Below are 20,423 nucleotides of genomic sequence, written 5' to 3'. Positions count from 1 at the left end.
TCCTGAGGAGTCAAGGAAGACAATTTGCATAGGTTTTTGGAAAAAAAGGAAACTATCAGAGAGAAGAGTGTCATATTGCATATCGCCAACCCAGGAAAAGATCAAAATTCAAAGTACATTTTCTACTGAATGCATATCGCTATCACACTAAAATTTATTTATTTATTTATTTTCCTTTGTCGCTGTCTTCCACGTTAGCGAGGTAGTGCAAGGAAACAGACGAAAGAATGGCCCAACCCACCCACATACACATGTATATACATACACGTCTACACACACAAATATACATATCTATACATCTCAATGTACACATATATATACACACACAGATATATACATATATACCTTTTTTTTTTTTTTTTTTTTTTTTGCTTTGTCGCTGTCTTCCGCGTTTGCGAGGTAGCGCAAGGAAACAGACGAAAGAAATGGCCCAACCCACCCCCATACACATGTATATACATATGTCCACACACGCAAATATACATACCTACATAGCTTTCCATGGTTTACCCCAGACGCTTCACATGCCTTGATTCAATGATTCAATCCACTGACAGCACGTCAACCCCGGTATACCACATCGCTCCAATTCACTCTATTCCTTGCCCTCCTTTCACCCTCCTGCATGTTCAGGCCCCGATCACACAAAATCTTTTTCACTCCATCTTTCCACCTCCAATTTGGTCTCCCTCTTCTCCTCGTTCCCTCCACCTCCGACACATATATTCTCTTGGTCAATCTTTCCTCACTCATTCTCTCCATGTGCCCGAACCATTTCAAAACACCCTCTTCTGCTCTCTCAACCACGCTCTTTTTATTTCCACACATCTCTCTTACCCTTACGTTACTTACTCGACCAAACCACCTCACACCACACATTGTCCTCAAACATCTCATTTCCAGCACATCCATCCTCCTGCGCACAACTCTATCCATAGCCCACGCCTCGCAACCATACAACATTGTTGGAACCACTATTCCTTCAAACATACCCATTTTTGCTTTCCGAGATAATGTTCTCGACTTCCACACATTCTTCAAGGCTCCCAGAATTTTCGCCCCCTCCCCCACCCTATGCTCCACTTCCACTTCCATGGTTCCATCCGCTGCCAGATCCACTCCCAGATATCTAAAACACTTCACTTCCTCCAGTTTTTCTCCATTCAAACTCACCTCCCAATTGACTTGACCCTCAACCCTACTGTACCTAATAACCTTGCTCTTATTCACATTTACTCTTAACTTTCTTCTTTCACACACTTTACCAAACTCAGTCACCAGCTTCTGCAGTTTCTCACATGAATCAGCCACCAGCGCTGTATCATCAGCGAACAACAACTGACTCACTTCCCAAGCTCTCTCATCCCCAACAGACTTCATACTTGTACATAATTCATACTGTCTGCCTTTATTTTATCTATTCCCATTGCCACATTGCCACACATGGAATAACAACCCCCTCCCCCTCATGTGTGCAAGGTAGTGCTACGAAAAGACAACAAAGGCCCCATTCGTTCACACTCAGTCTCTAGCTGTCATGTAATAAAGCATCCAAACCACAGCTCCCTTTCCACATCCAGGCCCCACAGAACTTTCCATGGTTTACCCCAGACGCTTCACATGCCCTGGTTCAATCCATTGACAGCACGTCAACCCCGGTATACCACATCGTTCCAATTCACTCTATTCCTTGCACGCCTTTCACCCTCCTGCATGTTTAGGCCCCGATCACTCAAAATCTTTTTCACTCCATCTTCCCACCTCCAATTTGGTCTCCCACTTCTCTTCGTTCCCTCCACCTCCAACACATATATCCTCTTGGTCAATCTTTCCTCACTCATTCTCTCCATGTGACCAAACCATTTCAAAACACCCTCCTCTGCTCTCTCAACCACACTCTTTTTATTTCCACACCTCTCTTACCCTTACATTACTTAATCGATCAAACCACCTCACACCACATATTGTCCTCAAACATCTCATCTCCAGCACATCCACCCTCCTGCGCACAACTCTATCCATAGCCCACGCCTCGCAACCATACAACATTGTTGGAACCACTATTCCTTCAAACATACCCATTTTTGCTTTCTGAGATAATGTTCTCGACTTCCAAACATTCTTCAAGGCTCCCAGAATTTTCACCCCCTCCCCCACCTTATGATTCACTTCCGCTTCCATGGTTCCATCCGCTGCCAGATCCACTCCCAGATATCTAAAACACTTCACTTCCTCCAGTTTTTCTCCACTCAAACTTACCTCCCAATTGACTTGTCCCTCAACCCTACTGTACCTAATAACCTTGCTCTTATTCACATTTACTCTTAACTTTCTTCTTTCACACACCTTATCAAACTCAGTCACCAGCTTCTGTAGTTTCTCACATGAATCAGCCACTAGCGCTGTATCATCAGCAAACAACAACTGACTCACTTCCCAAGCCCTCTCATCCACAACAGACTGCATACTTGCCAACTCTTTCCAAAATTCTTGCATTCACCTCCTTAACAACCCCATCCATAAACAAATGAAACAACCATGGAGACATCACACACCCCTGCCGCAAACCTACATTCACTGAGAACCAATCACTTTCCTCTCTTCCTACACGTACACATGCCTTACATCCTCAATAAAAACTTTTCACCGCTTCTAATAACTTGCCTCCCACACCATATATTCTTAATACCTTCCACAGAGCATCTCTATCAACTCTATCATTTGCCTTCTCCAGATCCATAAATGCTACGTACATACACTAAGGTAAAGTCGAAAAATCATAAGTCAAACCACCTCAAGTCAAAGAGCACCTGTATCTAGAAATATCAAGCCTTTAACACTATAAATTCATATCAGGGTACAGGGAGACTGGCACAACTACGGAGGATACTGGAGGTATTTTTTCCTTGGAAATATTTCAGCTCCACCTATTTGTAACTAAAGTCCTTTTTTTACCTAAGGATTATATAAAGTAAAAATCAGATGCAAATGTTATATCATTCTTTCCACAAGCTCAAGTTAGTAAGAAAGGATATCTGTGCAAACCTCTCTTCTCACTTAAATCCCAGTTAAATCAGTCACTTAATTCTTCACATTTCACAAATCATTCAATTTCCTTAAAAATGAAACATCATAACTAAGGTCATCCACCAATCTATGTATCTTCAACAGGGTCATAATGTATACACAAATTGCAGGTCAACGTCAGGACACTTATAATGCTGCTATAATGTGGAAAACAGAATTTTCTCTAGTACCTTCCTATCCCTAGGGATAGGGGAGAAAGAATACTTCCCATGCATTCTTCAAGTTTCGTAGAAGGAGACTAAAGAGGACGGGAGCGGGGGGGCTAGAAACCCTCCCCTCCTTGTGCTTTAACTTTCTAAAAGGGGAAACAGAAGAAGGAGTCACGCGGGGAGTGCTCATCCTCCTCGAAGGCTCAGACTGGGGAGTCTAAATGTATGTGGATGTAACCAAGATGAGAAAAAAAGAGAGATAGGTAGTATGTTTGAGGAAAGGAACCTGGATGTTTTGGCTCTGAGTGAAATGAAGTTCAAGGGTAAAGAGGAAGAGTGGTTTGGGAATGTTTTGGGAGTAAACTCAGGGGTTACTGAGAGGACAAGAGCAAGGGAAGGAGTAGCACTACTGAAACAGGAGTGGTGGGAGTATGTGATAGAATGTAAGAAAGTAAATTCTAGATTGATATGGGTAAAACTGAAAGTGGATGGAAAGACATGGGTGATTATTGGTGCCTATGCACCTGGGCATGAGAAGAAAGATCATGAGAGGCAAGTGTTTTGGGAGCAGCTGAGTGAGTGTGTTAGTAGTTTTGATGAATGAGACCGGGTTACAGTGATGGGTGATTTGAATGCAAAGGTGAGTAATGTTGCAGTTGAGGGAATAATTGGTGTACATGGGGTGTTCAGTGTTGTAAATGGAAATGGTGAAGAGCTTATAGATTTGTGTGCTGAGAAAGGACTGGTGATTGAGAATATCTGGTTTAAAAAGAGAGATATACATAAGTATATGTATGTAAGAAGGAGAGATGGCCAGAGAGCATTACTGGATTACGTGTTGATTGACAGGCATGTGAAAGAAAGACTTTTGGATGTTATTGTGCTGAGAGGTGCAACTGGAGGGATGTCTGATCATTATCTTGTGGAGGTGAAGGTAAAGATTTATAGAGGTTTTCAGAAAGGAGAGAGTATGGTCGGGTGAAGAGAGTGGTGAGAGTAAGTGAGCTTGGGAAGGAGACTCGTGTGAGGAAGTACCTGGAGAGACTGAGTGCGGAATGGAAAAAGGTGAGAGCAAAGGACGTAAGGGGAATAGGGGAAGAATGGGATGTATTTAGGGAAGCAGTGATGGCTTGTGCAAAAGATGCTTGTGGCATGAGAAGCGTGGGAGGAGGGCAGATTAGAAAGGGTAGTTAGTGGTGGGACAAAGAAGTAAGGTTATTAGTGAAAGAGAAGAGAGAGGCATTTGGACAAGTTCTGCAGGGAAATAGTGCAAATGACTGGGAGATGTATAAAAGAAAGAGGCAGGAGGTCAAGACAAAGGTGCAAGAGGTGAAAAAGAGGGCAAATGAGAGTTGGGGTGAGAGTATCATCAAATTTTAGGGAGAGAAATATAGATGTTTTGGGAGGAGGTAAATTAAGTGCATATGACAAAAGAACAAATGGGAACATCAGTGAAGGGGGATAATGGGGAGGTAATAACAAGTAGTGGTGATGTGAGAGAGAGATGGAGTGAGTATTTTGAAGTTTGTTTAATGTGTTAGATGACAGAGTGGCAGATGTAGGGTGTTTTGGTTGAGGTGGTGTGTGAAGTGAGAGGGTTAGGGAGAATGATCTGGTAAACAGAGAAGAGGTAGTAAAAGCTTTGCAGAAGATGAAGCTGGCAAGGCAGCGGGATTGGTTGGTATTGCAGTGGAATTTATTAAAAAAGGGGGTGACTGTGTTGTTGCCTGATTGATAAGGTTATTTAATGTATGTATGACTCATGGTGAGGTGCCTGAGGATTGACGGAATGCATGCATAGTGCCATTGTACAAAGGCAATGGGGGTAAAAGTGAGTGCTCAAATTAAAAAAGTATAAGTTTGTTGAGTATTCCTGGGAAATCATATGGGAGGATATTGATTGAGAGGGTGAAAGCATGTACTGATCATCAGATTGGGGAAGAGCAGTGTGGTTTCAGAAGTGGTAGAGGATGTGTGGATCAGATGTTTGCTTTGAAGAATGTATGTGAGAAATACTTAGAAAAGCAAATGGATCTGTAGGTGGCATTTATGGATCTGGAGAAGGCATATGACAGAGTTGATAGAGATGCTCTGTGAAAGGTATTAAGAATATATGGTGTGGGAGGCAAGTTGTTAGAAGCAGTGAAAAGTTTTTATCGAGGATGTAAGGCATGTGTATGTGTAGGAAGAGAGGAAAGTGATTGGTTCTCAGTGAATGTCGGTTTGCGGAAGGGGTGCATGATGTCTCCATGGTTGTTTAATTTGCTTATGGATGGGGTTGTTAGGGAGGTGAATGCAAGAGTTTTGGAAAGAGGGGCAAGTACGCTGTCTATTGTGGGTGAGAGGGCTTGAAAAGTGAGTCAGTTGTTGTTCGCTGATGACATAGTGCTGGTGGCTGATTCAGATGAGAAACTACAGAAGCTGGTGACTGAGTTTGGTAAAAGTGTGTGAAAAAGAAAGTTGAGAGTAAATGTGAATAACAGCAAGGTTATTAGGTACAGTAGGGTTGAGGGACAAGTCAACTGGGAGGTAAGTTTGAATGGAGGAAAACTGGAGGAAGTGAAGTGTTTTAGATATCTGGGAGTGGATTTGGCAGCGGATGGAACCATGGAAGCGAAAGTGAGTTACAGGGTGGGGGAGGGGGTGAAAGTTCTAGGAGCCTTAAAGAATGTGTGGAAGGCGAGAACATTATCTCAGAAAGCAAAAATGGGTATGTTTGAAGGAATAGTGGTTCCAACAATGTTATATGGTTGCGAGGCATGGGCTATAGGTAGAGTTGTGTGGAGGAGGGTGGATGTGTTGGAAATGAGATGTTTGAGGACAATATGTGGTGTGAGGTGGTTTGATCGAGCAAGTAATGAAAGGGTAAGAGAGTTGTGTGGTAATAAAAAGAGTGTGGTTGAGAGAGCAGAAGAGGGTGTATTGAAATGGTTTGGTCACATGGAGGGAATGAGTGAGGAAAGATTGACCAAGAGGATATATGTGTCAGAGGTGGAGGGAACGAGAAGTGGGAGACCCAATTGGAGGTGGAAAGACAGAGTGAAAAAGATTTTGAGCGATCGGGCCCTGACCATGCAGGAGGGTGAAAGGCGTGCAAGGAATAGAGTGAATTGGAACGATGTGGTATACCAGGGTGGATGTGCTGTTAATGGATTGAACCAGGGCATGTGAAGCGTCTGGGGTAAACCATGGAAAGTTTTGAGGGGCCTGGATTTGGAAAGGGAGCTGTGGTTTCGGTGCATTATACATGACAGATAGAGATTGAGTATGGACGAACGTGGCCTTTGTTGTCTTTTCCTAGTGCTACCTCGTGCACATGCGGGGGGAGGGGGTTGTCATTTCATGTGTGGCAAGTTGGCGACGGGAATGAATAAAGGCAGCAAGTATGAATTATGTATGTGTGTTTATATGTACATGTCTGTGTATGTATACATATATATGTATACGCTGAAATGTATAGGTATGTATACGTGCGTGTGTGGATGTGTATGTGTATACATGTGCATGTGGGTGGGTTGGGCCATTCTTTCGTCTGTTTCCTTGTGCTACCTTGCTAACATGGGAGACAGCGACAAAGTATAAGAAATAAATAAATAATGTACCTTCCTAAGGATCTCTAGGACCTTCATAAGTATGGCAGAGACTTTTATAGGCAACTTAAGGTGCAACAAGTTAAAATATCAATTGATGTTGGCCACTGTTGCCAAACAAAACATCATCTGATGTTCAGCCACCATTTAAGGAAGGGCTAAAACTTTTTTTTCCTTAACTGCACTTTCCTGCAAAACCTACCAAGATGAAAAGGTTAAATCACATGAAACAGGGATTAAATCCTAATGCTATATGAATCCTGTAAAAATACAGGAAAGATAGTTTTTTAAAACTGTCATATTTAATTTCATCACTGATGCTGAACATGAGCACACCAGGCTAATAACATCTGGGTTTTCATCATTTAAGCAATAAAATCATTTAACCATAAAACCTTAGAATTGTTATTTTATCTATTCATTTAAATTACTTTTGTCGCTGTCTCCCAATTTAGCAAGGTAGCACAAGGAAACAGACAAAAGAATGGCCCAGCCCACCCCCATACACACGTATATACATACACGTCCACACATTCAAATATACATACCTATACATCTCAACGTATACATATATACACACACATAGACATATACATATATACACATGTACATAATTCATACTCTCTGCCTTTATTCATTCCCATCGCCACCCGGTCACACATAAAATAACAACCCCTTCCCCCCACATGTGTGCAAGGTAGTGCTAGGAAAAGACAACAAAGGCCACATTCGCTCACACTCAGTCTCTAGCTGTCATGTAATAATGCACCCAAATCACAGCTCCCTTTCCACATCCAGGCCCCACAGAACTTTCCATGGTTTACCCTAGATGCTTCACATGCCCTGGTTCAATCCACTGACAGCACGTCAACCCCGGTATACCACATCGTTCCAATTCACTCTATTCCCTGCACGCCTTTCATCCTCCTGCATGTTCAGGCCCCGATCACACAAAATCTTTTTCACTCCATCTTTCCACCTCCAATTGGGTCTCCCACTTCTCCTCGTTCCCTCCACCTCTGACACATATATCCTCTTGGTCAATCTTTCCTCACTCATTCTCCTCATGTGACCAAACAACTTCGAAACACCCCCTTCTCCTCTTTCAACCACTCTTTTTATTACCACACATCTCTCTTACCCTATTATTACTCGATCAAACCACCTCACACCACATATTGTCCTCAAACATCTCATTTCCAGCACATCCATCCTCTTCTGCACAACTCTATATATAGCCCATGCCTCGTAACCATATAACATTGTTGGAATCACTATTCCTTCAAACATACCCATTTTTGCTTTCCGAGATAATGTTCTACTTTCACACATTCTTCAACGCTCCCAGAACTTTCACCCCCTCCTACACCCTATGATTCACTTCTGCTTCCATGGTTCCATCTGCTGCCAATTCCACTCCCAGATATCTAAAACACTCCACTTCCTCCAGTTTTTCTCCAAACTTACCTTCCATTTGACTTGTCCCCCAACCCTACTGTACCTAATAACCTTGCTCTTATTCACATTTACTCTCAGCTTTCTTCTTTCACACACTTTACCAAACTCAGTCACCAGCTTCTGCAGTTTCTCACATGAATCAGCCACCAGCACTGTATCATCAGCGAACAACAACTGACTCACTTCCCAAGCTCTCTCATCCACAACAGACTGCATACTTGCCCCTCTTTCCAAAACTCCTGCATTCACCTTCCCAACAACCCCATCCATGGAGACATCACACACCCCTACCACAAACCAATATTCACTGAGAACCAATTACTTTCCTCACTTCCTAAACGTACACATGCCTTACATCCTCGATAAAAACTTTTCACTGCTTCTAACAACTTGCCTCCCACACCATATATTCTTAATACCTTCCACAGAGCATCTCTATCAACTCTATCATATGCCTTCTCCAGATCCATAAATGCTACATACATGTGCTTTTCTAAGTATTTCTCACATACATTCTTCAAAGCAAACACCTGATCCACACATCCTCTACCACTTCTGAAACCACACTGCTCTTCCCCAATCTGATGCTCTGTTCATGCCTTCACCCTCTCAATCAATACCTTCCCATATAATTTCCCAGGAATACTCAACAAACTTATACTTTTGTAATTTGAGCACTCACTTTTATCCCCTTTGCCTTTGTACAATGGCACTATGCAAGCATTCCACCAATCCTCAAGCACCCCACCATGAGTCATGCATACATTAAATAACCTCACCAACCAGTCAACAATACAGTCACCCCTTTTTTTTTATAAATTCCACTGCAATACCATCCAAACCCACTGCCTTGCCAGCTTTCATCTTCCACAAAGCTTTTACTACCTCTTCTCCGTTTACCAAATCATTCTCCCTAACCCTCTCACTTTGCACATCTCCTCGACCAAAACACCCTATATCTGCCACTCTATCATCAAACACATTCAACAGACCTTTAAAATACTTACTCCATCTCCTTCTCACACCACCACTACTTGTTATCACCTCCCCATTAGCCCCCTTACTTCATCCCACCACTCACTACCCTTTCTAATCTGTCCCACCTCCCACGCTTACTTAAATTGTTACAAACAGCCATTATGCTACTACAACAGCAAACTGGAAAAGACAAGTAAGCAAAGCTTGAAATAATCTGTAAAGGTTCAAGAAAGCTAGGCTGATTGCAGAGCAGATTAAATAGCTGAGGTAATGATAAACCTTATGCTAAAATAACACAAAGGAAGAAATTCTCTGATAACTGTCTAGAAAACCACATAGCAACAGCAGCTGCAATATAACTGAGAATGTTCTTAGACCTTTCCAATCTTACCACCATAAAAACAAATAACACTTTTTTAAACTACATATCTGTACATCATCTAATTTGTCATTCCCTACTCCTAAACAAATTTGCCCATTGTCTCTATCATGTATCCTTATCTACCAACCTCTTCCAATACTCCATATTTACATCACTTTCAATTCACATAAACTTTAACTCTATCCTTCCACCTTACTTTTCTTCTTTTCTCCTCATTTATGAAAAATACTATTACTTCTCTTCTATAGATCCTCTTCTTTTCTGTCATGTGCCTAATAATTTCAGCATTCCTTCCTTCCTTTTTTTTTCAAACACAGATGATATATTTACATATACAATGGGGATAGGGGAGAAAGAATACTTCCCACGTATTCCCTGCGTGTCGTAGAAGGCGACTAAAAGGGGAGGGAGCGGGTGGCTGGAAATCCTCCCCTCTCATTTTTTTTTAATTTTCCAAAAGGAGGAACAGAGAAGGGGGCCAGGTGAGGATATTCCCTCAAAGGCCCAGTCCTCTGTTCTTAACGCTACCTCGCTGATGCGGGAAATGGCGAATAGTATGAAAGAAAAGACAATGATTCTACAATTGTCTGACTAGTCTACATCACCTTAATGAGCCTGAAAATCCACGATCACATAATCAATCTCTGGAGCAACTTATGTGGATTACAAGAAATATTCCGAGTGACAAAAATTTCTTCTTCATAATCAACACCTGAAGTAAAGCTGTAAAGATTGAGGTAAGACAAAGAGGTGAAGCCAACATAGCAAATTTCTACAGGGTAACATAAGTTCAAATCTCCCCTTAGAATGTCAAAAAATCATAGCTCATATGGCACACAATGAATGAAACACATTTGTAAGGATCTATCAAATCCAAAAAAATGTGACATCATGCAATCAGGAATCTGTTACTCAAATACGAATGAGTGAATAAATGATTGCCAAATGACCTTCCATGATCTTAATTGGGTTGAGGAAGAAGAACCAATATAATAGGTAGTATGACTTCAAGGTAACAAGACCAAATACATGAAAAATGCTGGGCATGTCAGCAAGTTTTAGCTTACTTTTTCAAAAATCAAATGATGTAACTTTATGCTCATTATAGGCTTGTGTACAACAAGGGCAACAAATGTGGAAAACTTTCTCCCACAACACACAAACAGTAATCAAACTAATCATAATTGAGGAAACATCACAAGAGTACTGAGAAGTTATTTACAATTACTCCTTTAATGAGTGCATTTCTGAAGGGTACAATTGTCAACCAAATTGCAATAAAACACTGAAGCAGTGTCCAAAACTAACTATGTGTTAATGCCCATAAGCATTTCTCAAAAAGTGGCAGAGATATGCAAATGAAAAGATAAACATGATAACAAACATAGCAATAAAGGAAAACAATCATAAGTTCACAGTTTCTGCCAAGGTTAACAGACAAAAAAAAAATAAAGACTACACAGCTAACAAATTCTCATGCACAAACCTTAACCTCAGCCTGGTGGATGAATGATGAATGCTTGATAGCTGCAACAGGGATTGAAGTCATGGGTGCTGCAGGTGGTACAGCAATCGGAGGAGGAGTTTTTGGTATAGGCCCAGCTGGAGATGAAGGAGCAGCAGGAGTAGGAGGAGCTGCAGGTGCTGGTGGTGGAGTTGGTGGTGAAGCTGGAGCTGTAGCTGCAGCTGCAGCAGCTGTGACAGCTGCTGCAGCAGCCGCAGCTTCTGCAGCTTCAGCAACAGGAGCTGCTGCCTTTTCTGCGGGAGCTGCTCCAACCTCTATCTTACAAATGTGTTGGCCAGGGTTGACAGTAGAACCATCCTCAACTAAAAGCTCTGTGATAACACCTGAACATGGAGAGTTTACCGGCATGGAGGTCTGCAACATCAAAAAGAAATCCCATTACATCATCAGACTGATACTTTATTGGCCCTAGCTTATATTCTTTCTCACAGATTGGAATAGATTGGTTGACATGGTGATGAAATATCTAAGAAATATGACAATCAGTCAATCTAATTCTACCCACACATTCAATATACAATACAAAGATCACCAACAGTAAATAAATCACGCCATCCATTCATTAACAGTCCGTAACCAGAAGGGAACAACACTTTTGAGCATAATTCCTGAAATCTTAAACATGCATGCTTAAAGTACACTTAATGTTAAATACTATCCAGTCAAAACAGTTTGCCCTAAAACTGAAAAGCCTTACCACCAAAATAAATGCACAATTCCAAAATTTCATAATCATTACAACCAACAAATGAATGAAATTTGGATTTTTATGGATTTTAGAAATATGGACAAAAGTCTATTTGGATGATATTGTGCTACATAGTCAGAGTTGGGATGAACATTTACAAAGACTTGACAACCTTTTGACAGTCTTGGGTGAAGCTTAAATTGTCCTCATTTGGGACAAGTGTGAATTTGTAAAAGCTATGGTGCAGTATGTGGGATATGTGATCAACCAAGGAGAGTTAGCTCCAACAACAGTAAAAGTCCAGGCTTTAGCACAAATAGATCCCCCTCAATCTAGAAAAGAACTGAGTAGTTTTATGGGTATGGTTGGAATGAGCAGTTTGAGACAGCTTGACTACCTCTGTTTCCCCTTTAAAAATGAAAACATATATGGAAGGATGGAGTGAAAAAGATTTTCAGCACTGGATACCTGACCATGCAGGAGGGTAAAAGATGTACATGGAATAGAATGAACTAGAATGATATAGTATTCTTCTTGTCTTCTCACCAACCCCTTACTTTACTCCTAAGACTTTTCCATTAGGGAGAATAAAAAGATGTTTTGAAAGGAGGTGAATAATAAAGTGCGCAAGACAAGAGAACAAATGGGAACATTGGTGAAGGGGGCAAGGGAGGAAGTAATGAAGGTAGTAATGAAGTAAGGAGATGGAGAGGGCATTTTGAAGGTTTTGTTGAATGTGTTTGAAGATAAGAGTGGCAGATGTAGGATGCTTTGGTCACGGTGTTGTACAAAGTGAGAGGGTCAGGTAGAATGATTTGGTTAAGAAGGAAGAGGTAGTGAAAGCTTTGGGGAAGAGAAAATCCGGCAAGGAAGCAAGTTTGGATGGTATTGCAATGAAACTTATTAAAAAATGGGATGACTATGTTGTTCATTACTTGGTAAGGTTACTCAGTGTATGTATGGAGCATGATGAAGTGCCTGAGGATTGGCAGAATACATGCATAGTGCCATTGTACAATGGCAAAGGGGATAAAGGTGAGTGTTCAAACTATAGAGAAACACATTTGTTGAGTATTCCTGGGACACTGTATGTGAGGGGATTGATTGAGAGGGTGAAGACATGTACAGAGCATCAGACTGGGTAAGAGCAGTGTGGTTTCAGATGTGCCATAGGATGTGTGGGTCAGGTGTATACTTTAAAAAATGGATGTGAGAAATACTTAGAAAAACAGATGGATATGTATGCAGCATTTATGGATCTGGAGAAGACATATGATAGGATTGCTGGAGAAGCTTTGTGGAAGGTTTTAAGAGTATATGGTGTGTGAGGTAAGTTGCTAAAATAAGTGAAAACTTTTTACCAAGGATGTAAGGCATGTGTATGAGTAGGAAGAGAGGAGAGTGATTGGATCCCAGTAAATGTCGGTTTGAGGCAAGGGCATGTGATGTCCTCATGGTTGTTTAATTTGTTTATGGATGGGGTGTCAAGGGACTGAAAAGCAAGAGTTTTGGAGAGGGGGCAAATATGCCCTGGTTCAGCCCATTGACAGAATGTCGACCCCAATATAATTCATCGTTCCAAGTCACTCTATTCCTTGCAGGCTTTTCACCCTTCTGTATGTTCAGGCCCTAATTGCTCAAAATCTTTTTCACTCCATCCTTCCACCTCCAATTTGGTCTCCAGCTTCTTCCCTCCACCTCTGACACATATATCCTCTTTGTCAATCTTTCCTCAATCATTCTCTCCATGTGTCCAAACCATTTCAACACACCCTCTTCTGCTCTCTCAACCACACTCTTTTTGTTAAAACACATCACTCTCATCCTATCATTACTTTCTCGATCAAACCACTTCACACCACATATTGTCCTCAAACCTTTCATTTCTAAGACATCCACCATCCTAAGCTCAACCCCATCTAAAGCCCTTGCCTTGCAACCATATAGTATTTTTGGATCCACTATCCCTTCAAATATTCCAATTTTTGCTCTCCAAGATAACTTTCTCGCCTTCTACACATTCTCTAACACTACCACAACCTTCGCCCCCTACCCCACCCTATGACTCACTTCCACTTCCATGGTCCCATCCACTGCTAAGTCCACTCCCAGATATCTACAACACTTCACTTCCTCTAGTTTTTTTCCATTCAAACTAAACTACCAATTAACACGTTCCTAATCATTACTGAACCTAATAACCTTGCTCGTATTCACACTTACACTTAACTTTCTCCTTTCACACACTTTACTAAACTCAGTCACCAACTTCTACAGTTTCTCATCCAATTCAGCCACCAGCAATGTATCATCAACGAACAACAACTGACTGACTTCCCAAGCCCTCTCATCCACAACAGACAACATACTTGCCCCTCACTCCACAACTCTCCCATTCACTTCCCTAACCACCCTATCCATAAACAAATTAAACAACCATGGGAACATCACGCACCCCAGCAGCAAACTGACATTCGCAAACAAGTCATTCTCCTCTCTTCCTACTTATACACATGCCTTACATCCTTGGTAAAAACTTTTCACTGCTTCTATTAACTTACCTCCCACACCATATACTCTTAAGACCTTGCAAATAGCATCTCTATCAACCCTATCATATGCTCCTCTCAAGATCCATAAATGCTACATGCAAATCCATCTGCTTGTCCAAATATTTCTCATACATTTTTCAAAGTATACACCTGATCACACATCCTCCACCACTTACGAAACCACACTGCTCTTCCCCAATCTGATGCTCTGTATATGCCTTTACCTTCTCAATTAATGCCCTTCCATATACTTTCCCAGGAATACTCAACAAAATTATGCATCTGTAATTTCAACACTCACCTTTATACCCTTTGCCTTTATACAATATTGTACAAAGGCATATATAAAGACAGCAAGTATGAATATGTACATGTGTACATATATATATATATGTCTATGTATGTATATGTATGTATATGTGCGTACATGAGAAGCGTGGGAGGCGGGCACATTAGAAAGGGTAATGAGTGGTGGGATGAAGAAGTAAGATTATTAGTGAAAAAGAAGAGAGAGGCATTTGGATGATTTTTGCAGGGAAATAATACAAATGAGAGGGAGATATATAAAAGAAAGAGGCAGGAGGTCAAGAGAAAGGTGCAAGATGCGAAAAAGAGGGCAAAGTGAGAGGGTTAGGGAGAATGATTTGGTAAACAGGTTAGGGAGAATGATTTGGTAAGCAGAGAAGAGGTAGCAAAAGTTTTGCGGAAGACGAAAGCCAGCAAGGCAATGGGTTTGGATGGTATTGCAATGCAATTTATTAAAAAGGGGGGTGACTGTATTGTTGACTGGTTCGTAAGGTTATTTAATGTATGTATGACTCATGGTGAGGTGCCTGAGGACTTGCGGAATGCTTGCAAAGTGCCACTGTACAAAGACAAAGGGGATAAAAGTGAGTGCTCAAACTACAGATGTACAAGTTTGTTTGGTATTCCTGGTAAATTATATGGGAGGTTATTGATTGAGAGGGTGAAGGCATGTACAGAGTATCAGACTGGGAAAGAGCAATGTGGTTTCAGAAGTGGTAGAGGATATGTGGATCAGGTGTTTGCTTTGAAAAATGTATATGAGAAATACTTAGAAAAGCAAATGGATCTGTATGCAGCATTTATGGATCAGGAGAAGGCTTATGAATAGAGTTGATAGAGATGCTCTGTGGAGGGTATTAAGAATATATGGTGTGGTAGGCAAGTTGTTAGAAGCAAAATAAAAAAAAAAAAAATATATATATATAAGGTGAAGATTTGTATGGGTTTTCAGAAAAGAAGAGTGAATGTTGGGGTGAAGAGGGTGGTGAGAGTAAGTGAGCTTGAGAAGGAGACCTGTGTGAGGAAGTACCAGGGGAGACTGAGTACAGAATGGAAAAAGGTGAGAACAATGGAAGTAAGGGGAGTGGGGGAGGAATGGGATGTATTTAGGGAATCAGTGATGGATTGCGCAAAAGATGCTTGTGGCATGAGAAGAGTGGGAGGTGGGTTGATTAGAAAGGGTAGTGAGTGGTGGGATGAAGAAGTAAGAGTATTAGTGAAAGAGAAGAGAGAGGCATTTGGACGATTTTTGCAGGGAAAAAATGCAATTGAGTGGGAGATGTATAAAAGAAAGAGACAGAAGGTCAAGAGAAAGGTGCAAGAGGTGAAAAAAAGGGCAAATGAGAGTTGGGGTGAGAGAGTATCATTAAATTTTAGGGAGAATAAAAAGATGTTCTGGAAGGAGGTAAATAAAGTGCGTAAGACAAGGGAGCAAATGGGAACTTCGGTGAAGGGCGCAAGTGGGGAGGTGATAACAAGTAGTGGTGATGTGAGAAGGAGATGGAGTGAGTATTTTGAAGGTTTGTTGAATGTGTTTGATGATAGAGTGGCAGATATAGGGTGTTTTGGTCGAGGTGGTGTGCAAAGTGAGAGGGTTAGGGAAAATGATTTGGTAAACAGAGCAGAGGTAGTGAAAGCTTTGCGGAAGATGAAAGCCGGCAGGGCAGCAGGTTTGGATGGTATTGCAGTGGAATTTATTAAAAAAGGGGGTGACTGTATTGTTGACTGGTTGGTAAGGTTATTTAATGTATGTATGACTCATGGTGAGGTGCCTGAGGATTGGCAGAATGCGTGCATAGTGCCATTGTACAAAGGCAAAGGGGATAAGAGTGAGTGCTCAAATTACAGAGGTATAAGTTTGTTGAGTATTCCTGGTAAATTATATGGGAGAGTATTGATTGAGAGGGTGAAGGCATGTACAGAGCATCAGATTGGGGAAGAGCAGTGTGGTTTCAGAAGTGGTAGAGGATGTGTGGATCAGGTGTTTGCTTTGAAGAATGTATGTGAGAAATACTTAGAAAAGAAAATGGATTTGTATGTAGCATTTATGGATCTGGAGAAGGCATATGATAGAGTTGATAGAGATGCTCTGTGGAAGGTAATAAGAATATATGGTGTGGGAGGAAAGTTGTTAGAAGCAGTGAAAAGTTTTTATCGAGGATGTAAGGCATGTGTACGTGTACGAGGAAGTAAGGCATGTGTACGTGTAGAAAGAGAGGAAAGTGATTGGTTCTCAGTAAATGTAGGTTTGCGGCAGGGGTGTGTGATGTCTCCATGGTTGTTTAATTTGTTTATGGATGGGGTTGTTAGGGAGGTAAATGCAAGAGTTTTGGAAAGAGGGGCAAGTATGAAGTCTGTTGGGGATGAGAGAGCTTGGGAAGTGAGTCAGTTGTTGTTCGCTGATGATACAGCGCTGGTGGCTGATTCATGTGAGAAACTGCAGAAGCTGGTGACTGAGTTTGGAAAAGTGTGTGGAAGAAGAAAGTTAAGAGTAAATGTGAATAAGAGCAAGGTTATTAGGTACAGTAGGGTTGAGGGTCAAGTCAATTGGGAGGTGAGTTTGAATGGAGAAAAACTGGAGGAAGTGAAGTGTTTTAGATATCTGGGAGTGGATCTGGCAGCGGATGGAACCATGGAAGCGGAAGTGGATCATAGGGTGGGGGAGGGGGCGAAAATCCTGGGGGCCTTGAAGAATGTGTGGAAGTCAAGAACATTATCTCGGAAAGCAAAAATGGGTATGTTTGAAGGAATAGTGGTTCCAACAATGTTGTATGGTTGCGAGACGTGGGCTATGGATAGAGTTGTGCGCAGGAGGATGGATGTGCTGGAAATGAGATGTTTGAGGACAATGTGTGGTGTGAGGTGGTTTGATCGAGTGAGTAACGTAAGGGTAAGAGAGATGTGTGGAAATAAAAAGAGCGTGGTTGAGAGAGCAGAAGAGGGTGTTTTGAAGTGGTTTGGGCACATGGAGAGGATGAGTGAGGAAAGATTGACCAAGAGGATATATGTGTCGGAGGTGGAGGGAACAAGGAGAAGAGGGAGCCCAAATTGGAGGTGGAAAGATGGAGTGAAAAAGATTTTGTGTGATCGGGGCCTGAACATGCAGGAGGGTGAAAGGAGGGCAAGGAATAGAGTGAATTGGAGCGATGTGGTATACCGGGGTTGACCTACTGTCAGTGGATTGAAGCAGGGCATGTGAAGCATCTGGGGTAAACCATGGAAAGCTGTGTAGTTATGTATATTTGCGTGTGTGGACGTATGTATATACATGTGTATGGGGGGGGGGTTTGGGCCATTTCTTTCGTCTGTTTCCTTGCGCTACTTCGCAAACGCGGGAGACAGCGACAAAGTATAATAAAAAAAAAAAATATATATATATATATATATATATATATATATATATATATATATATATATATATATATATATATATATATATTTTATCCCTGGGGATAGGGGAGAAAGAATACTTCCCACGTATTCCCTGCGTGTCGTAGAAGGCGACTAAAAGGGAAGGTAGTGGGTGGCTGGAAATCCTCCCCTCTCGTTATTTTTCTTAATTTTCCAAGAGAAGGAACAGAGAAGGGGGCCAGGTAAGGATATTCCCTCTAAGGCCCAGTCCTCTGTTGATAACGCTACCTCGCTAATGCGGGAAATGGCGAATAGTACAAAAGAAAGATATATATATATATATATATATATATATATATATATATATATATATATATATATATATATATGTATATATATATATATATATATATATATATATATATATATATATATATATTTTTTTTTTTTTTTCAAACTATTCGCCACTTCCCGCATTAGCGAGGTAGCGTTAAGAACAGAGGACTGGGCCTTTGAGGGAATACCCTCACCTGGCCCAATTCTCTGTTCCTTCTTTTGGAAAATTAAAAAAAAAAACCGAGAGGGGAGGATTTCCAGCCCCCCGCTCCCTCCCCTTTTAGTCGCCTTCTACGACACGCAGGGAATACGTGGGAAGTACTCTTAATCCCCTATCCCCAGGGATAAAAATATATATATATATATATATATATATATATACATATATATATATATATATATATATATATATATATATATATGGTGGTTTCAGAAGTGGTAGAGGATGTGTGGATCAGGTGTTTGCTTTGAAAAATGTATGTGAGAAATACTTAGAAAAGCAAATGGATTTGTATGTAGCATTTATGGATCTGGAGAAGGCATATGATAGAGTTGATAGAGATGCTCTGTGGAAGGTATTAAGAATATATGGTGTGGGAGGCAAGTTGTTAGAAGCAGTGAAAAGTTTTTATCGAGGATGTAAGGCATGTGTACGTGTAGGAAGAGAGGAAAGTGACTGGTTCTCAGTGAATGTAGGTTTGCGGCAGGGGTGTGTGATGTCTCCATGGTTGTTTAATTTGTTTATGGATGGGGTTATTAGGGAGGTGAATGCAAGAGTTTTGGAAAGAGGGGCAAGTATGAAGTCTGTTGGGGATGAGAGAGCTTGGGAAGTGACTCAGTTGTTGTTCGCTGATGATACAGCGCTGGTGGCTGATTCATGTGAGAAACTGCAGAAGCTGGTGACTGAGTTTGGTAAAGTGTGTGAAAGAAGAAAGTTAAGAGTAAATGTGAATAAGAGCAAGGTTATTAGGTACAGTAGGGTTGAGGGTCAAGTCAATTGGGAGGTGAGTTTGAATGGAGAAAAACTGGAGGAAGTGAAGTATTTTAGATATCTGGGAGTGGATCTGGCAGCGGATGGAACCATGGAAGCGGAAGTGGATCATAGGGTGGGGGAGGGGGTGAAAATTCTGGGAGCCTTGAAGAATGTGTGGAAGTCGAGAACATTATCTCGGAAAGCAAAAATGGGTATGTTTGAAGGAATAGTGGTTCCAACAATGTTGTATGGTTGCGAGACGTGGGCTATAGATAGAGTTGTGCGCAGGAGGATGGATGTACTGGAAATGAGATGTTTGAGGACAATGTGTGGTGTGAGGTGGTTTGATCGAGTAAGTAACGTAAGGGTAAGAGAGAGATGAGGAAATAAAAAGAGCATGGTTGAGAGAGCAGAAGAGGGTGTTTTGAAATGGTTTGGGTGCATGGAGAGAATGAGTGAGGAACGATTGACCAAGAGGATATATGTGTCGGAGGTGGAGGGAACGAGGAGAAGTGGGAGACCAAATTGGAGGTGGAAAGATGGAGTGAAAAAGATTTTGTTTGATCGGGGTCTTAACATGCAGGAGGGTGAAAGGAGGGCAAGGAATAGAGTGAATTGGATCGATGTGGTATACCGGGGTTGACGTGCTGTCAGTGGATTGAATCAGGGCATGTGAAGCGTCTGGGATAAACCATGGAAAGCTGTGTAGGTATGTATATTTGCGTGTGTGGACGTATGTATATACATGTATATGGGGGTGGGTTGGGCCATTTCTTTCGTCTGTTTCCTTGCGCTACCTCGCAAACGCGGGAGACAGCGGCAAAGAAAAAAAGAAAGAATATATATATATATATATATATATATATATATATATATATATATATATATATATATATAGTATCCCTGGGGATAGGGGAGATAGAATACCTCCCATGTATTCCCTGCGTGTCGTAGAAGGCGAGTAAAAGGGGAGGGAGCGGGGGGCTGGAAATCTTCCCCTCTCGTTTTTTTTTTAATTTTCCAAAACAAGGAACAGAGAAGGGGGCCA

The 20,423-nt window shown here is 41.4% G+C and overlaps 1 protein-coding gene across 2 annotated transcripts in view; it reads right to left on the bottom strand.

Moving 5' to 3' along the window:
• Nucleotides 1–20,423, bottom strand: part of LOC139751631 (dihydrolipoyllysine-residue succinyltransferase component of 2-oxoglutarate dehydrogenase complex, mitochondrial) — a 199,599-nt gene that overhangs the window by 40,864 nt on the left and 138,312 nt on the right. For both annotated transcript variants that reach the window (XM_071667250.1, XM_071667251.1), the window contains exon 6: nucleotides 11,131–11,523. In XM_071667250.1, coding sequence (XP_071523351.1) covers nucleotides 11,131–11,523 — 393 coding nt within the window. The remainder of the gene's footprint in view (nucleotides 1–11,130; nucleotides 11,524–20,423) is intronic.

The sequence above is a fragment of the Panulirus ornatus genome, chromosome 11, assembly GCF_036320965.1.
Source record: "Panulirus ornatus isolate Po-2019 chromosome 11, ASM3632096v1, whole genome shotgun sequence".
Lineage (NCBI taxonomy): Eukaryota > Metazoa > Arthropoda > Malacostraca > Decapoda > Palinuridae > Panulirus > Panulirus ornatus.
The sequence above is the reverse complement of the archived record's forward strand: the minus strand, read 5'-3'. Positions and strand labels throughout refer to the sequence as shown.